The 25,702-nt window shown below is 41.7% G+C and overlaps 1 protein-coding gene across 3 annotated transcripts in view; it reads left to right on the forward strand.

Annotated features, from left to right (window-relative positions):
* Positions 1–25,702, forward strand: part of GCN1 (GCN1 activator of EIF2AK4) — a 43,470-nt gene that overhangs the window by 10,517 nt on the left and 7,251 nt on the right. For all 3 annotated transcript variants that reach the window (XM_074844664.1, XM_074844665.1, XM_074844666.1), the window contains exons 15-51: positions 323–475; positions 1,236–1,328; positions 2,786–2,861; positions 3,038–3,197; positions 4,130–4,319; positions 4,440–4,564; positions 4,909–5,087; positions 5,271–5,364; positions 6,134–6,247; positions 6,447–6,645; positions 7,131–7,286; positions 9,983–10,164; positions 10,448–10,528; positions 11,032–11,175; positions 11,846–11,973; positions 12,145–12,334; positions 12,753–12,823; positions 13,599–13,764; positions 14,728–14,922; positions 15,115–15,361; positions 15,986–16,107; positions 16,418–16,532; positions 16,996–17,175; positions 17,517–17,737; positions 18,517–18,585; positions 18,731–18,869; positions 18,978–19,174; positions 19,549–19,691; positions 20,455–20,572; positions 20,741–20,956; positions 21,294–21,458; positions 21,877–22,038; positions 22,493–22,585; positions 22,822–22,965; positions 23,936–24,205; positions 24,476–24,589; positions 25,114–25,344. In XM_074844664.1, coding sequence (XP_074700765.1) covers positions 323–475; positions 1,236–1,328; positions 2,786–2,861; positions 3,038–3,197; positions 4,130–4,319; positions 4,440–4,564; positions 4,909–5,087; positions 5,271–5,364; positions 6,134–6,247; positions 6,447–6,645; positions 7,131–7,286; positions 9,983–10,164; positions 10,448–10,528; positions 11,032–11,175; positions 11,846–11,973; positions 12,145–12,334; positions 12,753–12,823; positions 13,599–13,764; positions 14,728–14,922; positions 15,115–15,361; positions 15,986–16,107; positions 16,418–16,532; positions 16,996–17,175; positions 17,517–17,737; positions 18,517–18,585; positions 18,731–18,869; positions 18,978–19,174; positions 19,549–19,691; positions 20,455–20,572; positions 20,741–20,956; positions 21,294–21,458; positions 21,877–22,038; positions 22,493–22,585; positions 22,822–22,965; positions 23,936–24,205; positions 24,476–24,589; positions 25,114–25,344 — 5,642 coding nt within the window. The remainder of the gene's footprint in view (positions 1–322; positions 476–1,235; positions 1,329–2,785; positions 2,862–3,037; positions 3,198–4,129; positions 4,320–4,439; positions 4,565–4,908; positions 5,088–5,270; positions 5,365–6,133; positions 6,248–6,446; positions 6,646–7,130; positions 7,287–9,982; positions 10,165–10,447; positions 10,529–11,031; positions 11,176–11,845; positions 11,974–12,144; positions 12,335–12,752; positions 12,824–13,598; positions 13,765–14,727; positions 14,923–15,114; positions 15,362–15,985; positions 16,108–16,417; positions 16,533–16,995; positions 17,176–17,516; positions 17,738–18,516; positions 18,586–18,730; positions 18,870–18,977; positions 19,175–19,548; positions 19,692–20,454; positions 20,573–20,740; positions 20,957–21,293; positions 21,459–21,876; positions 22,039–22,492; positions 22,586–22,821; positions 22,966–23,935; positions 24,206–24,475; positions 24,590–25,113; positions 25,345–25,702) is intronic.

The raw sequence follows: 25,702 nt of genomic DNA on the forward strand, positions 1-25,702 counted from the left end.
TCAGACTTCCTGTGATTTGAACCAATTCTTTTAATTTAACTGAATTAGCATTTTTTTTTTTGCATCCCGTGAACAGAAACTCATATTGAGATGGGACTGTTCTATCTGTGAGGAAAGAACTGAAGTGTGGTTATCATCTAGCTTTTCATAGTTAAAGTTTAATGATAGCAGTGATTGCAAATACTCTGGGAGATTCAGTCTTCACAGTAGGTGCCTGGTTCCTTTCCTTGTCTCATGTCAACATAAGAACAATTGATAACCTTGTGGTGGAAAGTGTGAAGGACCATGTTGTTTTGTGACTTGTCTCTTTCTGTCTCCTCAGGTGACACATTATTACAGGGAATGGACTTGCTGCCAATGCTGATCCAGACAGTGGAAAAAGCAGCATCTCAAAGTACTCAGGTTCCCATGGTAACTGAAGGAGTTGCTGCAGCTTTGTTGATCTGCAGGATGTCTGTAATTGAGGGACAAACTGGTAAGGTCACAAAACATCTAATAGAATCCAATATACACGGGTTCTGAGAGTTAGAACTTTTTCTTGAGAATACACATAAGATACTACTATTCCTTAATCTGGGTATTGTCTCTGCATGGAGAATCATTGCCCATTTGTAAGCCAGGGAAAGATTTATTCCTCTCTCTCAGCTATTTCAGTGAAGAATTCTTGCTTTTCCGTGGCTTTTCAAATTCCAGCTTCCATACACTTAGGGCAATATTCCTCTATTCTGACGGGAGGTGTTCACCCAGTCCTTACATGCTAGAACTTGACTGATGCATTAAAAGTACTACCTGCTTGTTATTTGGGTAGTATTTGTACAAACTATCTTTGGAAAGCATGAGGACTGGGATTCTGTCTTCCATTAGAGGATACTACAAGAACTGTCTGAGTTCATACATCTTCCAGGATATAAAATTCAGGCGTGTTCTGTCTATCAAAAGCAATACACAGTGGTGTTCCTCCTTTCCTTCATTTTTAGGAAGGTTTGCCTTTCAAAAGATTAAGGGGAAACAGACTTTACATTTCACATGTGTAAGTCGGAGAAATCTATTTTCGTCAGCAGGGCATGCTTATAGTTCTGACTGAGAGAGATGAGAGGCTTTATGACTGAAGACAAGTAAAGCTAGAAGTAACTTGAGTGATTTCAGGAGACAGAATTCTACTGTATTTTTGTATGCTGGTGAATTCTGACTTATTTTGAAACATCCTTGATAGACATCTATTCTTTTCCTGTCAGAGTCTAAGCTGAGTAGTTTCTGGCAGCTGATTCTGGATGAGAAAAAACAAATTTTTACATCTGAGAAGTTCTTGCAGTCTGCGTCAGAGGAAGGTAAATTGTCAGTTACTTTGTATCCATTTGACATTTAACTATTACTTATTACTTACAAGAGCTAATATTGCTGTTAGCCCTGTTCTGTGATCCTTGGAGAATCCAGTTTCAGATTGGAATGAACGGTGTACTCTCAGAAGTACATCTAGGCTAGTTGTAGTCTAAGCTTGACAATTAGTTTATTTCTTAATGAACCTTAATGAATTCTTAATGAATTTCCAATTTGTATATTCTGTAAAAGTCTTTCCAACACAAAATGTGTCTGTGTGGTGTCCCAGTTTGTAAGTATGTAGTTGCAGCCAATCTGAGGGTTGTGGAGAAGCCTAAAACTAAGATGGGAAAAATTAAAATAAGGCTGGAGAAGAAAACATGTGAAAATCTTAAGATATGTGGGGGAAGAGTAATAACAGATAGGAAATCAATTGGGTTATAAATTACTGTCTCTGTGCTCTGTTTTGTTCTCTTGTGTTTAAAGATTAATTGAAAAAAAAATTAATGGAATGTGCCCAACAGAAAACATTACTGACTACATTTTAAACAGAATGTTTTGAAAATGAGTTCATGGATTGTTTCTTTGAAATGAATTAATTTATCTTTTGTACAAAGCTTTGAAGAGATAGAGGTAAAGCTTTCTAAATGGGAAATAACATCATTTCTACTTTGCTTCCTGTGATCCCTGTTTCCTGAAGGTGATGTTTATATCCATTAATTTTCCCTCCCAAGTCTGCAAATATCCTGAAACAGCGTGATTTGGAAAAATTTATATTGCTCCCTTAGAATGTTACATCCAAAACTAATGCTGAGAGTAAATATTGTGATGATGTATTATTATTGGTTATTTAAGCAACAGCATCCAGCTGACATGCTTAACATCCCCAAACTATCTGACCTTGAATGTCAAATGTCTCCTGTACCATACTGAATACAGGTTATAACCCAGCCCGTGTTTCAGGGCTTTCTGCTCCTGCTTTTATGATGTGGTTGAACATGGATATACAACCCAAAGGGCCTAGTGGCAGTTGAAGCTCAGAAGGTGGTATGAGGTAGAATACCAAGGCTACTAATCAGATATGCACTTGTGTATGAATTCCGTATACGTTTTATTGTTACTGAAGCCATTTCAGCAGGGCTCAGGAATTAACAGTATTGATGTAGCGAGCACAGTGTTTATCGTTTGGTTTGCTCTGTTGACTTAGACAAAAATAGGTCACACATAGTGGTCAGGAAAATTCTGCTGGGATCCAGCTAACAGCATTTCTATGAAATCATGGTTCTGTTTCAGGTCTTGGCAGATCTGAGTTGGATTTGTCTCTAGCTTCACTGAGAAGATTATGTAGAGGCTCAGTTTGGGTAGCTATTTTAATGGGTCCTGCTTGCAGTTTGTTTGTTTTCAGGTAAAAATAATATGTTTCTATATGAAATCTCATGCTGTTTTAAATATTTGTCTTTTCCCACAGCGATGTGTACTGTCCTGCAGCTAACAGAGCGCCTTCTCTTGGATCATGCACAGCGGCTGCCTGAAAGTAAAGTTCAGTACGTAGAGTGCACTTGCTGCCACCCATCTGTGTCTGATCCCTGACTGTGAATACAGGCAGTGGAGAGGGTGGGCTTGGGGCTTTGCACAAAATGTTGAACTCTTTGTGCTTTAGTGTCCACTTGGTTTGCAGAGCTGCCTCCCTTGCTAAAACTGCTCATTTGTCTGTTTTCAGGCAGTATCACCGTGCCCTTGTTGCAGTACTGCTGAGTCGGACCTGGCACGTTCGAAGACAGGCCCATCAAACAGTTAAGAAGCTCTTGTCCTCTCTGGGAGGGTACAAACTGGCCTATGGGCTCTTGGAGGAGCTGAAAGTGATTCTCAGTTCTCATAAGGTGAGTAGTCAAGAAGCCTAGTCTCTGCTTAGCCAGTTGTTTGTATGATGCCAGTCACCTCCCTACGCTAGATTTACTGTTAGTGTTGACGTACAGTGTCATGTGAAGATGATTCAGTTCCAGATCTCCTAGAATGCCACTTGTTACTAGATTACTGCATATTACTGTATCAGTGTCTGGTGTGCCGAGTCTTCCCTGTATACACAGAAGACATATTATTCAAAATAATTTGGAGAGGAAGCTGCAGTTTTCCATGTCCTTCTGTTATTTTAACCCAAATTTAATCCCTGCTGGAAGACCAAGTGCTTCATTCCTTTCTTGTTATCGTAGTCCTTTGGCCCTGGCTTATAGCTCAGGCTGCCTGTTTAAAACAAATGTAATGTAAATACTTTAGTAGCAACTATTATAAAAAATAAAAAGAAAATCAAAAAAGGAAACAATGAGTGCTATATTATAGGGCATGCTGCTAAGCCAGCATCATGTCAAGTTGTATAATAATTTAGTTGCATTAATTTGGTACCAAGGCCGGGGCTTTGTAAACAGTCTTCCCATGTCACAGATACAGCCTGAATAAAGTATTTTTGAGAAGATACTGGGTAAAATTAGACTGCAGAAGTTGGGCGTACTGTTCCCAGCCAGCTGGTTCAACCTTTTCCGAAGCCCTCTTTGCAAAAAATGTTCATTTTAGTTTTATTTTTGCCCCAGCTTACCAAATCTAGTGTACTCTTCCATTCTTAGTCTTTCTGTCACTGTCATCTCTGTGCTTCGGTTCCACTGTTATCCTTTATCCCTTCTTCCCTTTGAAAACTTCAGGTTGTTGGTACTGACAAAGAGAGCTGATTGTGGTATTCAGGATGGTGTTGCTGTGGGGAAGTGTGCTCAGGGCTCAGGAGGGCTTGGTGTGATGTGTTAATGATGAGTTTTCCACTCAGGTTCTGCCTCATGAGGTCCTGGTGACGGAGTCGGGAGAGCTGTCGGAGCTAGGAAGGACATACATCCCTCCCCGTGTCCTTCATGAGGCGCTCTGTGTCATCTCAAGTGTGGCAGGGCTTGATGTGGATTCCTTTGAGCCAGAAAAGCTGGCACTGGAGATGCTGCTGGTGAGCCATCATCCATCTGTAGGTAAGTGAAGGGATAAGACCACTCTCATGGCCAGTGTATGGGGCTTTTTTCTTACCTTTTTGTTTCACTGTATTAGCAGTCTGCTTCATATTTATTATGCTCATTTATTATTCTTGCTAGTGGCAGTGCAGCCGGGTCTTTGGCCAGCCCTCCTCATCAAGATGAAGATAGATCCCAAAGACTTCATTACCAAACACCTGAATGACATATTACCCAGGATCACTGCCTACACTCCAGAGAACCAGGTGATAAACTTCTGCTTTCCTTGTGTTAGTTTTGGGAGATACTTCGGAGCAGGAGAGTTTTCTGCAGGAGTTAAGTACTAACTGGTCTAAAAGGAAGGAGATCTGTGTGAAAGGTGGGGAGAAGAAGGTTCAGAGATAACGTCCCTGGTGAAAGGGAGCTGGGATTTAAGGGGGAAAAAATGTCTTATCAGCAACAGAGTAGAATTTTAGATAAGATTCAAGTACCTGCTGAACAAAGAATTAGGAATTAGAGTGTAATGTGGGTTGCCTCAACAGGGCATACTTTTTTGAGACAATTTCAAGGAATACCAATAATAATGTTTTTTCCTTTGTTTTCTTGATAGTCATCTATGAACGCAGTGGGATCTCTGTCTCTGCTCTCACCTGGTAGAGTGCTCCCACAGCTCATCAGCACTATCTCAGCATCAATGGAGAATCCAGCTCTGTGCCAGGTTACTCGAGAGGAATTTGCCATCATGAAGACACCGGAGGGAGAACTGTATGACAAATCTATAATACAGAGGTAAGACTTTATAATTTCTTTTCTTTGTGCAGCTGGCAATCCACATGATTGATTGCTCCTGGCATCTAGCCAGTGAGTGAGTGGGTTTGTCAGATGCTCTTTCTGGACAGGAGTTCCCAGATTTGTGTGCCTGGATCTTAGTCCAGAGCAGTGCTGATTCTTTTCTCTGCTTTTCCTTCTCAGTGCTCAACAGGATAGTATGAAAAAGGCTAACATGAAGAGGGAGAACAAAGCTTATTCCTTCAAGGAACAAATCATTGAGCTGGAGCTGAAGGAGGTGAGTTGATGGGAACAGAAAACAGGTAGTGGAGGCTCTGACACCAGGCTCTCTCATCTGTTTTGCTGCATGGTTTCTGGCATATGTATGTACACTGTTGGGAAAGATTCTCTGAACTTCTTTGAATACCTAAATGTTGTCTTCTCTTACATCTCTATGTATTAGTTTATTTTGTCTTACATCTGTAATTGTATCAATTTATGTGGTATTCTACTTGTTTGTGAGTGTGCTTGCTAGTTGCTAATACACTGAACAAGGGATGAGGAGGAAAAAAGGTATCTTGTGTAACTTTTTCAGTAAGGGTTGTTAAATAGGTGCTTCCAACTTGTAGACAGCCAGCAGTTCTGTTCAGTCTGGCCAAGAGCAATGGGTGTGAGGGGAAGAATTTGGTGAAAGGAAGGGAACATACCAGGTCGACTGGAGCATTCTTTTATTAAAGGTTGACTTCCGTTTGCTCTGGGGAGGATGACATGTCCATCCACTGTAGAAAGAACTGGACAGCTCTTTCTAATGATACCAAATAATTTGTGACCAATTTAAACATGGGAGAAACTGATGTTATGCTGCTAATGGGACACTAAAGTGTTGTTAACCTGTTGATTTTGTGTCTTCACTTAAGAGTGAGATGCTTGGAAGAATATTTTGGTACTGTTTTAAAAGTAAATTGCAAAAAAACCCCAATGTGTCATGTCCAACTTTCTTCTCTACCTAATTGAGGGGATGGTGTTAGTAGCTCTTGGTTAATAATGTCTGTGGTGCTCTACGGCAGGAAATAAAGAAGAAGAAAGGAATAAAGGATGAGGTGCAACTGACGAGCAAGCAGAAGGAGCTGATGCATGCACAGCTGGAAAGGGAGTCTCAGATAAGAAAACGGCTGAAGGAGGTAAGTTTTGATGGTCTTTTTTGCCAACTCTGCAGCTACCATGACCCAAGTCATTTTGATAAAAGGAAAATGGAGTAGCGTAGAGAATATTTGGCAATAACCTATTTGTTTCTTTCATTAGAAATTAGATTTAACAGCTTGATTTTTTTTTTCCCCGATGGAATTTTTATGGTAACCTTTTGAATTGTTTCTCTTACAGCTTGATAATGAGCTGGAAACAGCCCTAGGACTCCTGGACACTGTTATAAAGAGAAAGCCTCCTGGTCTAACTCAGTACATCCCTGGTCTCATCGGTTCCTTCTTGCCACTTTTTCGATCACCCTTGGCTGCTCCAAGGATTAAGGATCCTTTTCTTTCCTTAGCTTCCTGTGTCATGCCAGCTCGACTGAAAACCTTTGGTTAGTATTTGCAGTTTCTGTTTAAGGGCAGGGCACATTATTTTTATGTCAGGGTGGTGCAAATCCTTGCTCTTACAAGCTGTGGATCATGACCTTGTACCACAGACAGCGAACAGGAAAAACAACCCTGGAACAGTGCTTAGGAAGATGAGCGTGATGTCCCAGAGATCCCACTGCTGGATAGGACTGGGTCCAAAGACAAGGATTTTTTTCTAGTCATTGTGACCACCTCTCAGTAGCTCTTGTCGCAATGGGTTTGTGTCCCTTGTGCAGAGTTTGGAGGATGTGAGTGTAACTCACACGTGTGTGAAGGAAGGTGTCCTCTATAAGCCTTGGGACTGTGCTTCCTTCTCTGGGCCTCTTTTGCAGCCTGGGCTGTTGCCCAGAGCTTTGTTACCATTCTTGGGTCTGTGTTCCTGGGGAATTTTTCTCTGAAGAAATGTTTGGTTTTAGTCCTCTCATGGAGTCTTTATTCTTTATACCAGGTACTTTGGTGAGCCATGTGACCTTGCGCCTGATGAAACCAGAATGTGAACTGGATGAATCCTGGTGTCAAGAAGAGCTGCCTACTGCTCTGAACAGAGTTGTTAGCTTGCTGCATGCCCATACCATTCCTAGCCGAACAGGCAAGGGAGAACCAGGTAAAAAGGATTGTAGATCCCCCTGACCCTCCCCACACCCTCAGTAACTGTGAGCTGTTTTAGTTTCAGTGGTTTGTTTAATGTTTTATACGTGAGACTTCACTTTTTTTTTAAAAATCAAGTAAGTCTTCATAGATATAAAAACCCTTAAGGCTGTTTTTTTGCAATGGTAGTGGTAGAAATGATGTTGCAAGTACAGTAAATGTAGAAGTGAAATAACTTTTTGCTTAAAATGGTTCATACAGAAATAATAGTAGTGAAATTAAGGCTCATCTTTGCCAAGGACAGTTCCTACCTTTCAACACCACTTAGCATAAGTGATTCAGTGAGACTAAGTAGAAAGACAAAATAATTGCTTGTTATCTGTGATCTCAGCAGTGAAGTGCCTGTGGCCTCTGCTTGTTTGCTATGTAGTGCTGCAGTTCATGAATATTTTATTCTGGCACAGTTGTAGAAGAAGCAGTTCTTTGCCGCTCCGTAACACGGAGGCAAGCACAGAGGTTTTTTTGAGTGCAAGAATATGATCTGGGTTAAAATGAACCTTTTTTCCTTGAATTTTTGTTTTCTTTTTAATTTTTCACTGAGTTAATTTTAATCTAGATCACTTCCAGAATCTGCTTCACGATGGGGTGCACAAGTACTTGTACTGCTACACTGAAGGTCATAGTACAGAAGAGGGAGGGTAGGTCTGTGTCCTCTGGAGGCAGGGGTGGTTCATCATCATAAAGGTGGTTCATCTAGGCTTTGGAGTTGTTCATCATCTAGCTCAATCAAAAGCTGCTGTGGTAGATGGCTTATAATTTTTTAAAGCAAATGTAGGATTCCATATGGCCCCATACCCCAGTAGCTCAGTTCTCCTCTTCCTGTCCCGTTGCCAGTCAGATCCGCAGTTGTGTGACTGTGGCACGTGTAATCTTCACAGCTGAGTCACAGCCATCAACCATGTTGAGCACCACTTCAGTGCTGAACATCTCGGTGATAAGTCAGTGTCTCCACTATGCAAGTTATTTCCATAGTAAGTGCAAGTTCATTAACATTTGACCCCATTTTCAGGCTTATTTCCAGAAAGTAGTTTTTTTAACCCTTGTTCTTCAAGATTTCCTACAGTGCTTAATTAAACGTATATCTGATGGTTTTTTCACTTTGCAAGAGAAAGGAAGTAGGTTCCATAGCACTTTGTTAGACAAGTCATGTTAGATTCCCAAATGATTTTTCCGCATTTTCAAAGTTCTTCAGAGTGTAGTCTTGCAATATTATTTAGTAGAGGTTAGTTTTTTAGGTTACCATGAGACCTAAGAGAGACCATACCTCATTATAATGTGGATGATAAAATTTATCATTCATTGCCGAAGTGCCAAGATACCTTTTATAATCTTTTTCCTATTGGTCAATACCAGCTACTGTGTTAATAGAACATTTATCTTGTCAGAAAAAGCTTTATTCCTCCTGCTGCTTATAGAGGGACAGTTGCTTAAGCCTAAAAATATCTGGCCAGTAATAAAGAAAAAAAAAGTGTAAAAGCAAACAGATACTGAGCAAACAGAGAGGAAAATCCCACATCAGAAATGGAGGAGGTTTTACCTAAGCTACTCATGTTAAATAGTTAGGAGCTCACAGTGTGTTTGGTATTTAATATTTCTTCCTTGAACTAATTTTGCAGTATCCGTGCCCTACATAAGCTGACTAATACTGCAGTATTGTATCTGCAGTGCTCTTCATCTGCATCTTAGAAATTTAAAATCTGGTGTTCTCTGACAGCACAGATAGGATGTAGAAAGCAAACGTTCTTCCGAGTCGTCTAATACTTGAATTTTAACTGGACTAACTGGAGGACTGGAAGGAGCATTTGTTATGTCCCATAGCCAAGCCTCTGTGAGAAGGAAGGAGCCCCTGCTTTGGGCCAAATGAACTTAAAAAGTGCATTAGTTAAATTGTATCAGATCCCTGTATGGATCCTTCTGCTCAGAAGCAAAATCGACTATAATTTTTTTTTTTGTTTAATTCATTTTAATTGTTAGAGTGTACACACAAACTTAATGCGCTTTAAATAATAGATTTTATTTCAGCTTTGGTTGTGTGATGGATTTGATTTTGTGTCTTGTCCCCTGCTGCCTGCAAGTATTTCCAGGATAGACAAAACCTCAGTTTTGCTGTCTGTCTGCTTTAATCCACTGAATTGTTTCAATTTCATTTACAGCATGTATTTTTGCACTGTTGAAGCGTTGGAAGTAATTTGGAATCCTAATGTGACTTTAATTAAAGCCAGCCCATTGGTGTAGCAGCAGCAATATTAGGTAGAATCATAGACTCATTTAGGTTGGAAAAGACCCTTAAGATCATCAAGTCCAACCGTTGACCTAACCCTGCAGTGCCACATGTCACTGTTGGAGCCCTACTGTCGCTGCCGTTAAGCGAAGGGGTAGAGGCTAACCAGGGGCTGGCTGTGCGCTGCTTTCAGCAGGCTCAGCGTTGGCTCTGTGGGTGAAGTCCAGATACACATGGGACTGTGTCCTTTAGACCGGGTGTTTCTGGGGGCATAGAAGTACTTGGGGTCACTTTGTATGTCTGTACATAAGGCTGAAGCTGGCCATATCCATTACAAGCTACCAAGGTGTACATTTTATACCAGTCAACATTATAAAACAAAATCATGAGAGGATCAGTTATGCTCACAAGATTGTTTTTCCTTTTCACAGGTGCTGCCCCATTATCAGCTCCAGCATTTTCCTTAGTCTTTCCTCTCCTAAAGACGGTTATGACTGAGACACCCCATGACAGTGAAGACAAGGAGGAATTCCTGGTCAAGATTCTGCAGATCCTTACAGTCCATGCTCAGCTGAGATCATCAGCAAATGGCCAGGCTTTGCTGGTGGATGAGGTAAGTGAGAGCGGTGGGCATCAGATGACCTGCTTCAACAGTTGTTCAGATGAGGCATGGGGTAAAACAGCCAATGTGTAAACTGGACAAAGTAGATTAATTCTACAAGTTAGAGTTAACAATGTAAGATTGTTTCCTGTCACAGGTTTTGGTTACTTGTCCAGCCCTAGGTTTTGACTGTGATTTTTATAAGTAGTGTCATACACAGGCAAGGTACTTCGGAATCACAAGAGACATAAGGCTTTTTCTCTTCCTTCTGCCTTTTCTCCCCCCAATCTTTCAGAATGGCCCGGAGTTGCTGCCCCGGAGGGACATGCTGGTTTTGCTGACCCGGGTGATAGGAACAGGATCTCCACGGTTACAGGTGAGTCCTCAGCTTCATAACCACAGTCAGGATTCTGCTTGGGTTTCATCATCGTCTAAATGAGGGAAATACACCCACGTGGTTGAAGTCTCTGAGCCTGGTGGTTGATACATTACTAATTTTCTCCTGTGTTTATGGTATTCTTGGAGTAAAATGTCTGCATCTTTTTTTCCTGTGGGTTTTATTGCACCAAACATATTCCTCAGTCTTCCACAGGTGACATTTTATTCCTTCTTTAAGGCCTTGCTCTGTCAAAGAGGTTTAGTAGTTGCTCCCCTGAGTGTTTGTTCTAAAGGATCAAAATCACAGCTTTTGATGCTGGCAAAAAGGTCAATAATAACAAAAACGCAAACAGTTGGACTGAACTCATCAGTTCTTGTTTTTGTCACTGTTCTTTGAGAATTTCTTCTCTTGTGATAGCACTCAACCCCTGCCCCCACCCTGCGCTTGCTTTGACAGAAGTAGAAGTCAGGAATCTCTAATACTTCCTTACGGCATTTTAGGTTTTGGCTTCCAATGCGCTGACCACCCTGTGCACAAGCAGCAGCGGGGAGGACGGCTGTGCTTATGCAGAACAGGAGGAGATCGATGTGTTACTTCAGGCCCTGCAATCTCCATGCATGAATGTTCGAGATGCAGCTCTCAGGGTAGGTGGGAATTATTCAGGGTCAGACTGAATTCCTTAATCTTTTGGGAGGTAAATCTTCTGTAACACTGATGAAGGGAGGCTTCAGCGGTGATGCCAGTCTTTGAGCTGTCTGCAGGAGGAGGCAGTAGCTACTGAACAGTAATGCTCTCTAGCCACACCTTTCTTTTGTTAAAACAGGTGTAATTAAAACAACTTAACACCTTTATTTACAATTGCATAGAGCTTAGTCTTAAAGAGAGAAGCTGTCAAAAAATTCCTGTGTCTGTATTGGGCCCAGGGGTTTTGGAAAGCTTCAGGCTTAGTTACTTCTGAGAACATAAAAAAGAAAGAAAAAAACCAAAGGGTGCTTGGTTTTCTTTGCCATGAAACAAATTTCATCTTAGCTCACCTGAGCTGGCTTCTCTGTGCTTAGAAGCAGAAAAGACTGTAGTCACCAGAGCACAGTCTAGGCCTGGCTGCCTCTCTGCAGCCTGCCTGTGGAGTGCTGTTCTTGAGTTTCACCATCTCGCCTGTTAGCAACAAGAAGTCCCTGATCAGCGCAGGCAGTGTACTGCACAAGCAAACACTGCCAACCACTGAGAGCTTGACCTGGCAAAAGTTTGAAGTGTTTTAAAGCATCTGTTTCTAAAATCAGATCCTTGCACTGATTCTGCTGTAAACTAATTCAGGGACTGATGGAGCTACAAATGGTTCTACCAACCCCAGACAGTGATGAGAAGAATGGACTGAATCTGTTGCGTCGCCTTTGGGTAGTAAAGTTTGATGTGGAAGATGAGATTCAGAAGCTGGCAGAGAGGTAAGAGTTCTTTCTGGCTGATTAGATTGTAAGGGGACCTCTCTGGAGCTCTGCTGGCAGGGGCTTTGCCTCCTGCAGGTGGAGGGCAGGTTTAGGGCAGCCTCATATTTACCTGTGGCAGCGGCTTCTCCTGCTGAAGGGTGATCCATCCCCTCTTTGTGTGTGCTGCAGGCTGTGGGAGTCCATGGGTCTGGAGCTGCAGCCTGACCTCTGTTCCCTGCTCATCAAAGATGTCATCTACCATGAAGAGGCAGTGCGACAAGCAGGAGCTGAAGCTCTTTCCAGAGCTGTGGCTCAGTATCGAAACCAAGCAGCAGAGGTCATGAATAAACTTACAGAGATTTACCAGGAGAAGCTCTATGTAAGTACTCTTGTCCTAAGGGATTGACAGGCATAAGCTTGTACTTTATTTTATATTTTTTATTAATCACTTTTCCTTTTGTCTGTCTTGAGGATGTGCGTGAAGCCCACTGTTGCTGAGTTTGAGCTTATCACAGACTTTAATGTCTTGAGCCTCAGGTTATCAGCCAGTAATAGCACCATTGTACAGGTGGAAGATATGCCTTAGGTGGTACAGGAAGACTGTGGCAGAGCAGCGTCAGTCTAGGGCTTTTAGGGCCCAGGCTAGCTGTCTGCTTGTTTTTTTACTATGCTCTTCTGCTAGTGGTATCATACTTCTGTGCAGTATTATAAAATGGCATTGCAGGTATGGCTGATGGTATTCACTGTGTGTGTATCCTGGGAAAATGCATTCTGATTGAATTTTTTTCTCCTTGCAGAGGCCACCTCCAGTTCTGGATGCTTTGGGACGGGTGATATCTGAATCACCACCTGACCAGTGGGAAGCAAGGTACAGTCATCTTCAGATTGATCTCTTCCAAATTGTGCATCCAAATGAGATGTTCCAGATTTTTATGTAGAAGGTCAGGCAGTGGAGAAATAAGGGAATGTTAAAGGACCAAAATATATGCAGTTGTATTCATTTGCTGGTTTCATGCTTCCTTCTGGTAGAGAATATTTGTGCCCCTCAAGCAGGCTGGGCAGGCCAAACTGAAATGGTCTCAGTTCCATCAATATCTTTTCTATGTCTGATAAGAACAGAGTCTTTCCCTCTGAGTGTCTGATTTTTGTCTTGTCTTGCTGTATTCCCACCTCTTTGTGGGCAATTGATTGTTTCAAGAGCAGCAGTGCAAGCCTTAATGAACTGGCCAAATTCCAGTTTGCATAATTACTTTTTGACTGCTTGTATGCCCTATAGAGGTTTAATTGGAGATCATCTTGTTTGCTACCTGTCTTAAGCTAATCTGTTCTTTAGTGCTGATGTACCTTGTTGTAAAGCCGCTGTATTTCAGTGGTAGATGAAGTGATCCTGATGTCTGTCTTTGTTGGCCCAAGTATCTGTAATGCTTAATTGGGATAAAAGTCATTATATGGCTGAAGGATTGTTGTCCTTTTGAGAACCTGCAGCATGGGGTTTTGTAATGAAATGCATGTAGGTTGGACACCTTGGTTTCATAATGGTTCTCTCTAAATTTCTGTAATGTACTACTTACAGAAAATGTGATTGTGACCTCAAGCCAATTCTGTGAAAAGTCAGTAAGCTCACAAGCTCACCATCTTTACAGGTGTGGCATAGCTTTGGCCCTCAACAAGCTCTCGCAGCATCTGGACAGTTCCCAGGTGAAGCCCCTCTTTCAGTTTTTTGTACCGGATGCTCTGAATGATCGCAGTCCTGAAGTCAGGAAGTGCATGTTAGATGCAGCTCTCTCAACACTCAACACTCATGGCAAAGTAAGTCTGAATGTTTCTCTCTCTAGCAGTGGAAAAGATGGAAAGATCTGTGTTGGAGCCCACAGATTTTTTTTTTTATTTTTTATGTTTTTATTTCTTAGAGGTTGCTGTTACAAGTAACCCCTGAAAACTTTCATGTAGTAGAAATTTTTTTGTGTTCAGAGTCGTTCTGTTAGTAACTAAGTGTAGTTCTTCCCTGTCATTGCTATAAAAAAGAAATTGCCCTGAATCAACTGGAGTTAAAATTATATAAAACTAGAGTAATGAAAGTAAAATCAGACCACAGATCTTTTAATCCTGGGAAGGTGAAAATTCCTTTTCAGGCCTCATGCAAAGCAAAACATGAAAGCTTGCTGATCGTTGGCTTAATTAAACTGGAACCAACTGGAGCCATTCAGAGAATTGAGGACCATCCTTCTCCTCACTGCCAGCCCTTCTCCAGCAGTGTTAGATGGGGGAGGCGTGCAGGGTGTAAATTTCTCAACTTCTGATTTCCTCATATGTGCCAGTCACCTCTTCTGGACAGCCCTCTGCATTTCTGTTAAGCCCAAGACAATTGGAGTATTTTCATATTACTCATTCTTTCCTTCTGTTTCTTAGAAAAGCCATGAGAAGTTTGTTTTATCCTTCTGTTCTCCCTTTGCAAATGGAGCAAGCAAAAGAGCAGGCAGTAATGTTTAGGCTAACAGGCTTGCCCTAGTAGCTTCCATTGCTTCTGGTAGAACATCATGCTGGTAGGTTTGGGGGACCTAATTTTTAAGAGCTAACTTCTCTCTAGCAGGAAATATTTGTTGCCTGTTGGGATGGCACAAGATTTTATGTGATGTGACACATTAAATGAACTGTAAATACAGTGTGATTGTTCAGTTTGTTGGCTCAGAGAAGAACAAACAAGTCCACTGAGCATAGCAAATCTCATTCTGAGTGGACTCTAGTGGCAAGTTCTGTGGTTTTGTTTTTCAGGACAATGTTAACTCTCTCTTGCCAGTGTTTGAAGAATTCCTGAAAAATGCTCCTAATGATGCCAGTTATGATGCTGTCAGGCAAAGCGTGGTCATTCTGATGGGTTCACTGGCAAAACATCTGGACAAGAGTGATCCTAAAGTGAAACCAATTGTTGGCAAACTGATAGCAGCCTTGTCCACACCATCTCAGCAGGTAGGTGCCTTCTTGGAGGAGTTCTTGGGTTCTACGCAGAGGCAGGTTAACACTATGATACGTTTAGGGATGTCAGAGAGGTGAAAAATAGCTCTGGTGACAGAAAGCTGTTACTGGGCGTGCAAGTCTAGGGGGAGGTTATGTTGGCAATGAGTATTTTGTGAATCTGATAGCTGGTGGATTGTTTTACAGGTTCAGGAGTCAGTGGCAAGCTGTTTACCACCTCTGGTGCCTGCAATTAAGGAGGATGCAGGAGGAATGATACAGAAGCTAATGCAACTGCTTTTAGAGTCTGATAAGTATGCTGAGCGCAAAGGTGCGGCTTATGGGCTGGCAGGCCTGGTGAAAGGCCTTGGCATCCTCTCTCTCAAGCAGCAGGAGATGATGACCACACTGACTGATGCTATTCAGGACAAGAAGAACTTCCGTCGGCGTGAGGGTAAGAGGCAAAAGCTTTTCCCTCCAAATACTTAGTATGCCTCTTGCATCTACTGCCATTGTGGTCAGATTGAATGATACCTGAAACCCTGTGCTTGGTTTGTCTACATTTATTTTACTAAAGTTTGCAGAGAAAGAAATGGGAAGTGTCTGTCATGAGGCCACTGACTGTGTGTAGTGTCCTAAAATTGCTCTGTTTGCATTGTGGTGGAAGAAGGGTTTCTGGTCCTAGACAATACGTGTGCCCCCCCCTCCTGTCTTCCAAGGCAGCTGTTGCTAGTTGGGCTCCTGCTCCCTGTGAGACAGTACGTGTTCGCCTCCAGAGGGGCTCTCGCAGCCTGGTTGTTCCTTTTGCTGCTGGACATTTCCTGTCCTTATTTCTGCTTGCCTAAGCTCAGACTCAGAGGACTGTTACATGTTTTTAATTCTACTGGGCTTCTTGTCCTTTCTGACACCAGAAATCCCCACTGCAGCACTAGCACAAGTGCAGGAAGGCAAGAAACTTTCAGCTGTGAGATTCCAGTGCTTTTGGAGAAATTCTACAGATATTTGGCAAATCTTGTCTTTTTCCATCCCCTTTAAATGAAGTTGTATTTTCTTCTGACTGTCCTTTTTCTTTCTTTAGGGGCTCTGTTTGCCTTCGAGATGCTCTGCAGCATGCTTGGAAAGCTCTTTGAGCCCTATGTGGTTCATGTGCTGCCTCATTTGCTGCTTTGTTTTGGAGATGGGAACCAGTACGTGCGAGAGGTAAGATGCCTTAAATTTCTGAGGACATACAGTGTTAAGAGAAAACTGAAATGGAATGGGTATAAATACTGTTTGTAACTAGGCAAATGGAGAAGGTGACCTATCCCTTGAGATACCACTAATAACAATTTGATCTTCTTAATAGCTGAAAGCATCTTATTTCACTGGCCATTAATTGGGAGCTACTTGGCTAGCTGCATCATTGTGGTTAGACACTATTTTACATGAAGGCTTTGTTCCCATTGAGTCTCTGAAGAAGGAAGAAACACGCATTGTGACACAGCTTGTAAATATTCTCTTCTCCTTGGAGGCTGCAGATGATTGTGCCAAAGCCGTGATGAGCAACTTGAGTACTCATGGAGTGAAGCTGGTTTTGCCATCACTTCTTGCAGCACTAGAAGAGGAATCTTGGAGAACTAAAGCTGGTATGGACCAATATCCAACTGATGTGACTGAGAGTAACCCACAGGTCCCTTCGCTGTCATGCCCCTTGTTTATTCCTTCATCCCTACAGATGGCCGAGATGTTTATTGTCTCATAAGGGGCTGTGCAACTTTTGAGATACAAATGAGTTCCCTGACACATTTGAGCAACTTTTTTCCCCCAGCAGATTCAAGGGACACTTTTTACCCCCTATCTTTCTGGAAGTACTCCAGAAGCTGGAAGTTTCCTCACCACCTTCTTTTCCTGGGTACAAAAAAAAGTGTTTAGTGTCTTTAAGTGGCACAAAGTGGCATAATGCATTTCAGCCATTTGGTGTGTTCTCTGACTAGTAGATTTGAGTTTGAGGTAAATGTGATCAACTTCTCGTATCTCCTCTTAATGCTGTGTATTGTTTTGTGGTTTGTCTTTTTTTTTTTCCTTTCTTTTTGTGTGCTTTATGCACAGGATCAGTGGAACTGCTGGGGGCTATGGCGTACTGTGCTCCCAAACAGCTCTCTTCCTGCTTACCCAATATTGTGCCAAAACTTACTGAAGTGCTCACAGATTCTCATGTGAAGGTGCAGAATGCAGGTCAGCAAGCTCTCAGGCAGATTGGGTCTGTCATCAGGAATCCAGAGATCCTGGGTAAGAACTGTCTGCAATCTCTTATGTCCTGATGTGACCATGGTTTATAATAACAAGGTTTATGTTCACAACATTTAGGATTAAATCCAAATGTCTACAGAAATGAAACTACTCCTAGAAGAGTATGACATGAAAGCTTAACAGCAGTTGTGGGCTTCAAGGCTTTTTGAATGCTCCTATCCATTTTGTCAGCTAATGTTCATAGGGTTTCCTCTGTCCCTAAGCTGTTAGTTCTGTAGAAGGATCTTAAACATCCCATGAGAGAACACCAGGTCACCTTGACATGTGTTTTTGTTTTGTGTACAAACAAAGTCTTTTCTCTCCTGTTTAAAAATGTTCAGCAATCGCTCCAGTTCTGTTGGATGCTCTCACTGACCCCTCCAGGAAGACCCAGAAGTGTCTGCAGACTCTACTGGATACCAAATTTGTCCATTTCATTGATGCTCCGTCCTTAGCACTGATCATGCCAATTGTTCAGAGAGCTTTTCAAGATCGTTCCACAGACACCAGGAAGATGGCTGCCCAGATCATTGGGAACATGTACTCCCTCACTGATCAGAAGGTACAGTGCTACAAACTCTCTTAACTGTATGCTGTACTTACTGTTGGGAGATAAGAGAGCAAGCACTAGAATGAGTTTATTTGGTTGGGGGATTTTGCTGTTAAGGTAGACAAAGAAGCTGCATGGATTCTAATATTAAATGTATATAAATGAACAGATAATGGCTGCAAAGACAGTGACAATTCTCAGGTGCTTAAGACTGACAGCTTTGTACTTTGGTCATCTAGTTATTACCAGATTTATCCCTGCAAAAAGGTCTTGTAATTTTTACCATATAAGAAATGCCTTAACAAACAAACAAGCAAAACCAGTACCAGTGAAACACAGATCAGCTGCTTACAAATGGATCCAGGGTTTGTTTGAAAAGCATTTGTAGAACCTCACTGTAGGCTAAAGAGCTGTGTTTAATTTTTGTGCTGGTAATCTCTACCTTTAAACCTTGTGTAAATGTTAAGAGTTGGGTTTTTCCTTAGATAGGAAGTGCTGGGTTGGAGTGAGCATTAAAAAGGTTTTGAGTGATCTGCATGGAACTAGTGTTGGTTTTTGGACTTGCAGAACAATTCAGTGTGCTTATTTGCAGGACTGTGAAAGCAACTGATTAAGCTCGGAGGGTGTTAAGGATGATTGCTAATGTTATTAAAAAAGGGTCTGAAAATGTAGAAGTGAAAAAAAAAGTGAAAGTAAAAAAGTAAAGGGACTGAATGCCCTTTACATGAAGGTGACTTGTGTTTCTTTCTCATTTTAAATCCAGTTCTTACTCTTTGGGCTCTTTGTTTCAGGATCTGGCTCCTTACCTACCCAGTGTGACTCCTGGACTAAAGGCATCTCTGTTGGATCCTGTACCTGAAGTAAGTCTTTTGTACAATTACAATTTGTCCTTCAGTGCATTAGGTTAGAGTTTGTCCTAATCTCCTGTAGATCTGTAATCAGTCTGACACATCTATCTTAGTAACTTTGGGTATTTTGCGAATCTCTGTTTCTCTTGTCGGTTAGGTGCGTACAGTGTCTGCAAAGGCACTGGGAGCCATGGTGAAGGGTATGGGAGAATCGTGCTTTGAGGATTTGTTGCCGTGGCTGATGGAGACGCTGACATACGAGCAGAGCTCAGTGGATCGATCTGGTGCTGCTCAAGGTAGGGACAACCGTGTCTGAATACTGAGCTCAGACTTTCTCCTATTAAATCAGATTAGTTGCTTGTTTCTTGTGTATATCAGCTCTGTTCCCTGCTTATTTTCTCCAGGTCTGGCTGAAGTTATGGCTGGTTTGGGGGTAGAAAAGCTGGAGAAACTTATGCCAGAGATTGTAGCTACTGCCAGTAAAGTGGATATTGCCCCGCATGTACGAGATGGTTATATCATGATGTTCAACTACCTGCCAATTACTTTTGGAGACAAGTTCACTCCTTATGTTGGTCCCATCATTCCTTGTATCCTTAAGGTATGTAGCAGAGACCTGAAGAGTTTTATTTATTAGAGGATAAAAAGAAGCCTCCAGAGTATTTTAAGCATCATTTCCAGTAATTGTGGGATGTGCAGAGACTTGTCCAGCATGGCTGGACTATTAAAAAAAAAAAAAAAAAAAGAAAAAAAATTGGAATTATAAATTATTTCTTCTTCCAAGTTATTTGCTTGTTGTCTTTTGTTTGTAGTCACTAGTAATTTCTTGAAATCACCTTTGTGCATTCACGACTCTATAGTTCATTTACTTTTCACAGCAGAGAGAGGAAACATGGTTTTGTTTTCCTACTGTTGGATTTGTATATTGTGCTGAAAAACCCCAGCTTTCACAGACACCTTTCTGTCTCTGTTCAGGCACTGGCAGATGAGAATGAGTTTGTGCGGGACACTGCCCTGCGTGCTGGCCAGAGAATCATAAGTATGTATGCTGAGACTGCCATTGCACTTCTCCTGCCACAGCTTGAGGATGGCCTGTTCGATGACTTGTGGAGGATAAGGTAAGGGATAACCATCTTATCCACAGACATTCCTCTTCCATGGTTGAAAAACTGGAGTGATTTAGACTCCACATTGCTCCTGAAGAAAATGCAGAGACCTCCTGGAAAGCAAAAGCAAGTGTCTCTCTTTGCTTGTTGATTTGAATATGATTCCTTATAGCACTGAGTCTGTAAAGCCCTGTCAGCTGTGGATCAGGTTTCCTGGTACCTGCAAAGCATTCCTACTAGATTATTAATTCTGGTAGTGACTCTGAAATGCACTGCCAAGGCAGTTGATGTGGCAGTATGTAGTCCTCATATATTGTTTTTCATTTTTCAAAATGGTGAGTAAGTTATTGTTCTCCTGTGTATGGAAATGTGCAGTGGAGTGCTCACAGCTAATAGCAATTGCTCAAAAATTAGTTGTACTAAAAGGCTTGTGTCATCTAAGTGCTGATGAGTGCACTTATTCCAGGTGACTGTTTTTTGGGTTGAGACAGATACTGGCAATGTCTTGTTCCTTTTTAGAGCCCAGGCTATTCCTTGAGTCATTGCTTTGATACGGGAATTCTCTCAGCCCCTTTCCAGTTTGGAATTCATTCCTTCCCTTTCTCTTTAGCAGGCTGCTTCTCAGTCATGTAGACAGACTGATCTTGCATATCGGCCCAAGCAGCATCTCAGTGCTGACCTAGCTCTTTGCCTTGCATTTTGCTCACATCTGTATTTAACATACGGTCCTATTTGGACAGGTGCTGCCTGAAAACCCTGTTGCTTCTGTTGCCAGGTTTAGCTCAGTTCAACTCCTTGGAGATCTTCTATTCCATATCTCAGGAGTCACTGGAAAAATGACAACAGAAACTGCGTCAGAGGATGACAACTTTGGAACAGCCCAGTCTAACAAGGTAAAGCTGTTCTTGTCTGTTGAGCCTTTAGTTTTTTTCAAATTTTCCTTTTTTTCTTTTAAACCAGCATGGAAAGCATGCTGGAAAGACATACTGAATAATCACTTATTTTGTTCTTTTTGTAAGTTTCAGGAGTGGATAATACAATTTTGTGATATTTCTTTTCAGGCTATTATTAATGCTCTTGGTGTTGAGAGGAGGAACAGGGTGCTGGCAGGGCTGTACATGGGCCGCTCTGACACCCAGCTGGTAGTGCGTCAAGCCTCCTTACATGTCTGGAAGATTGTAGTCTCAAACACTCCTCGCACACTGCGTGAAATTTTGCCAACCCTCTTTGGGCTTCTGCTGAAATTCTTGGCCAGTACTTGTGCAGATAAGCGAACGGTGAGAAATTGAGTAATGCCTTCCTGTTACTGCAGGTGATGTATAAACTAATCCCTGAAGAACACAGGATAATTCTTTTCTATAAACCACTCCAAAGCTGTCATTAATGTCATTGTTCTGAGCATGAGTATGTCTGAGTTCTCTCTTTGCTGAAGGCAACTGTGATGACAGTAAAACTATTTTTCTATGGTTATTTATAATAGAGTGTTTCCGTTCCTACTACTCTGTCTATACTGTGAACAGTAGTTTATGGTCAAAAGTTAACATTCGCTCACAGTTCACCTTCTTAAGTTTTATAAAACAGGAAAACAGTTAACTAATCCATTTTTGAGGACAGGTTGCAGCACGGACATTAGGAGACCTTGTCCGAAAGTTAGGAGAGAAGATCCTTCCTGAAATCATTCCTATTCTGGAAGATGGACTGAGGTCAGACAAGAGTGATGAGAGGCAAGGAGTCTGCATTGGGTTGAGTGAGATAATGAAATCTACCAGCAGGGATGCGGTAAGTTACATGTGGAAAGAGAAATCTGCAGTTTCCTAGATATTTATGTTATGACACACGTATCACACTTGAGGCAGAATAATACAGCTAGTGCTGGGCTTGTTTTATGGACTGAATTCAGGGCTTATAACTAACATGAGTTGCTGTTCAGGCAAATGTATACATTTGTATCTGTTGGTAAATTTAAAACATTGCAAAGTTCTTACTTTTATGAGATATAATAATAGCAATCATCCACTAGGTAGCCTTAGAGCACTGCAGCTATTTGTGTTGATTAGTCCTGCTTTTCTTCCAATATATTTCAAGCAAACTGCAATTCAGTTTCAGTTGTGCAAATTCTGTATTCTTATCTACCTTACTGAGATGCATGTGTCTGTTGTGCTTTAGGCATTCTGTAATTTTATCTCTACATCTTTAGGTACTGCTTTTCTCTGAGTCCCTCGTTCCTACAGTGAGAAAAGCACTCTGTGACCCTCTAGAAGAAGTCCGAGAGGCTGCAGCTAAAACATTTGAACAGTTGCACTCAACGATTGGACATCAAGCTCTTGAAGATATCCTGCCGTTTTTGCTGAAGCAGCTGGTAAGCATTGCTCACTCAACATTAGTCAACAACTTGATTAGTGATGTTGTGGGACAGGTTTTGAATAATTAGCTTAAAGGAGAAGCAGGATTGTAGTGGCAGACATTCCAGGGAATGGCAGCTCTGTTTTGTCTCCTCCATGGAGTCATCCTAGCCGTTGGTGGGGAGGGTCTTGTGGCTGAAGCGTAGGCCTGAGAATTACTACATCAGGCTCTGCTAGAGAATTGCTGTCACCTGCTTAAGTTGCTTGGCCACCATGCCTGATATGAAAAATCTTTCTGATGTGACAGAAGAGCTTGGTTTGGGTTTTTGCTGTATAATATGAGAGCATTTTGGGATAGAAGGACTTGTGTGTTCGTTATATGATCACATGGTAAATTGTCACTTGAAATAGGGTTTAGCTTGGTGTGTCACAAATCATCTCTTAGGTTTGTAACTTTATCTTTCCCTGTAGGATAATGAAGAGACATCTGACTTTGCTGTGGATGGTCTTAAACAAGTTATGGCTGTCAAGAGCCGTGTGGTGCTGCCTTATTTGGTGCCAAAGGTACAATTGGAAACAAATTTTTAAACTTCAAAACTGTTTTTTCCTCTGCTTGCTGCCAGTTTTCTTTGGACTGATATGCCAAAAGGAAGAGCATAGTTTGAAATTTTCTTCTGATTTTATGCTCAAAACATTGTCATTTGGGTTGTGATGCATTTAAACTTAGAAATTTTTCATATTGTAGATGAAGTGAGATTCCTTCTGAAAAAACTTTGCCTCGTTTTTTTGGGTTTTTTTAGCTGACTACTCCCCCTGTGAACACCCGTGTGCTAGCTTTCCTCTCATCAGTGGCAGGGGATGCTCTGACTCGGCACTTGAGTGTCATCCTGCCTGCTATGATGTCTGCGCTGAAAGAGAAGCTGGGGACCAGTGAAGAGCAATTGGCAAGTAGCACAGCTCAGCTCTTTGTTATGACAGGTTGCCTGAAGATAGAGCTTCGGGTTTACTTCCCAGCACAGAATCTGTGTTCTCTAGATTCACAGATTGCATGTTTTAATTCAGTCCATTAGCTTCTTCAGGATGAGTCTTTTTGCCTGGTGGCATATTGTGAGTCGAAAAACATATGCTTTCCAAATCTATTTGTATCCATATAAAAGTCTCTTTGGCCTGCAACAAGATACAATTCTCAGTTTACTTCTTCTTGGAGAACTGCCAGAGTGTCTAGTTAACTTTGTATTTATTCTTGGTATAGAAGACTGAGAGGTTAAAGGGCTGAAGGGAGGAAATCTCCTATTTTGCATGCAGCACTCCTGTACTGCTTTCTGAAACATCTGGTATTTGGGCTCCAGAGAATATCCTGGAGTTGTGATTGCTGATAGACATGTACATAAGTTAGTGAATTAGGAATGTTAGTGATAGAGTCCTGTTGGCTGTCTGCTGTAGATGCCCATTAGCTCAGCTTCTAGCCCCAAGTCTGCCTGGAGATCTCTAATGTACCCACAGATGTGCTTTTAATTAGTATTATGACACAGAGCATTAAACTATCTAAATAAAAAAAATGTTATCTGACAAGACCCACAGTCTCTGATGGGTAAGATGGGGGAGACTGAGCTACTCTAATTTTTGTAAATTAGCCCTTCTGCAGCTGAAGAGTGACCCATGCAGCAATCAGTTCAGCAGAGTTTGGTCAGTTGTTAAATTTTGAGAGTTGGTTATATACCTATCTCTGCTCCAGGATTGAATCGAGCCTTTGATGGTGATATGACCAGCTCTTTAATGAGAAACAATTAGCAAGTGGAACATGTTGTAGTATTTGTCTAAGAGATAATGCTGTGGATAACATGGAAAAACCTGGGGCTAAATCTGGCTTTGTTCTATTTGAGAGTTAACATAAAGTTAATTTGGACTCTTTAGGAGATGGCAAACTGCCAGTCTGTAATCCTGTCTGTGGAAGATGACGCTGGACAAAGAATTATAACTGAAGATTTACTAGAAGCTACTCGCAGCCCTGAGCTGGGAATGAGACAGGCAGCAGCTGTCATTCTGAATATCTACTGCTCCAAGACAAAAGCAGACTATACTGGTCATCTCAAGAGCCTGGTTTCAGGCTTGATACGTCTATTTAATGATACCAACCCTGTAGTTCTGAATGAAAGCTGGGATGCACTTAATTCCATCACCAAGGTGAGAGGCAGCTTAAAAAGGTTCCAGTGGTAATGAGAAAATAGAGATAGCTGGTAAAATACTGCCTAAATTGAACCTTCTGTTCTGATTGTAAACTACATTTACATTTGCAAATGCTGCAAAGATTTGAGAGTTGCAAGTTGAGATTGACTTCAGCTTTGTGAGTGAGGAGGCAGGCAACAGGTGTCTTCTTTTGACACACCTGTGAATTCACAGAGAGTAACTGGTTGCCATGTTGCCTCATCTTTGTCTTACCCCTCTCTCCTGCAGAAATTAGATGCTGGGAACCAGCTTGCTCTTATTGAGGATCTGCACAAGGATATCCGGATCGTAGGGAACGAGGCCAAAGGCGAGCACGTGCCAGGATTCTGTATTCCTAAGAAGGTAAAGGATCAGGATGAGTGTGGATTCGTCACAGCCACAATACCCCACCTTTTGGGGGAACTGATTGATAGGACTTTACAGCAATTACAAGCAGTGACTGTTTGGGCATTCCAAACCTGTACGTTGGAGAGACTTTTTGTAGGTTACTGCTTCTCTTGAGTTACCCTACAGAAGACTCCTCTTGTAACAAGATCTTTGACAATTCTGTTATGCATGTAAGTCATGGTCGCTGGCTGCTTTTTGTGGGGGAGTAATGCTGGACTTCTGTGCCAAATTTCTCTGGTTTAAAAATTCCCTGAGCTGCCACCACTTTTCTCATAGCAACTGGCTTAGTAAGGCATAGATGCATGAAATCAAACCAAATAAAAGTAGCTCTGTAAATGTGGAAGCAGGCAGCTGAAGGTCAACAGGAAATTGAGAGAAACTCTCCAAGTTTGTGCATCTGGTGTATAATGGGAGCAAAAATAAGATACATATTTTTTGCGTCTTAGCTTCTAAGCTTTCTTATCCAATTCTCATGACAGGGAGTGACTTCCATACTCCTGGTGCTGCGGGAAGGTGTTTTAACTGGTAATCCAGAGCAGAAGGAGGAGGCAGCAAAGGCCTTAGGGCTGGTTATTAAGCTGACTTCTGCTGAAGCTCTTAAACCATCTGTGGTGAGCATTACCGGGCCACTTATTCGGATCTTGGGAGATCGGTTCAGCTGGAATGTCAAAGTGGCTCTGCTTGAAACATTAAGCCTTCTTTTAGCTAAGGTAAGATTCAAAGTAATTGACTGTGGTTAGTGAACATTTTCTGTGGTAACCTTCAGAAGTATCTGTTGCTGTTCATGTAGATACAGCTCGGATGTCTGCTGGTGTGGATTTGATATTTAGGAATGGCACTGTAACTCGATTGTATTCTTCCAGCAGCTTCTAGCCTACCAAAAAAGCTCCCAATGCTTGAATCACTGGACTTTTAGAAATATTGCTAAGTGCTGATCCCACTTTCAAGTGTTTAAAAACTACCATGTAATTAATCTCTCCCGTGTCCACCATTTTTATAAATTGTAAAGTTCAAAGATGATCATCTTATGTATCCTTGAACTGAGCGGAGCTTTTTAGTTCTCTGTAT

This window comes from Strix aluco, chromosome 18 (assembly GCF_031877795.1).
Source record: "Strix aluco isolate bStrAlu1 chromosome 18, bStrAlu1.hap1, whole genome shotgun sequence".
In the NCBI taxonomy this organism is placed as follows: domain Eukaryota; kingdom Metazoa; phylum Chordata; class Aves; order Strigiformes; family Strigidae; genus Strix; species Strix aluco.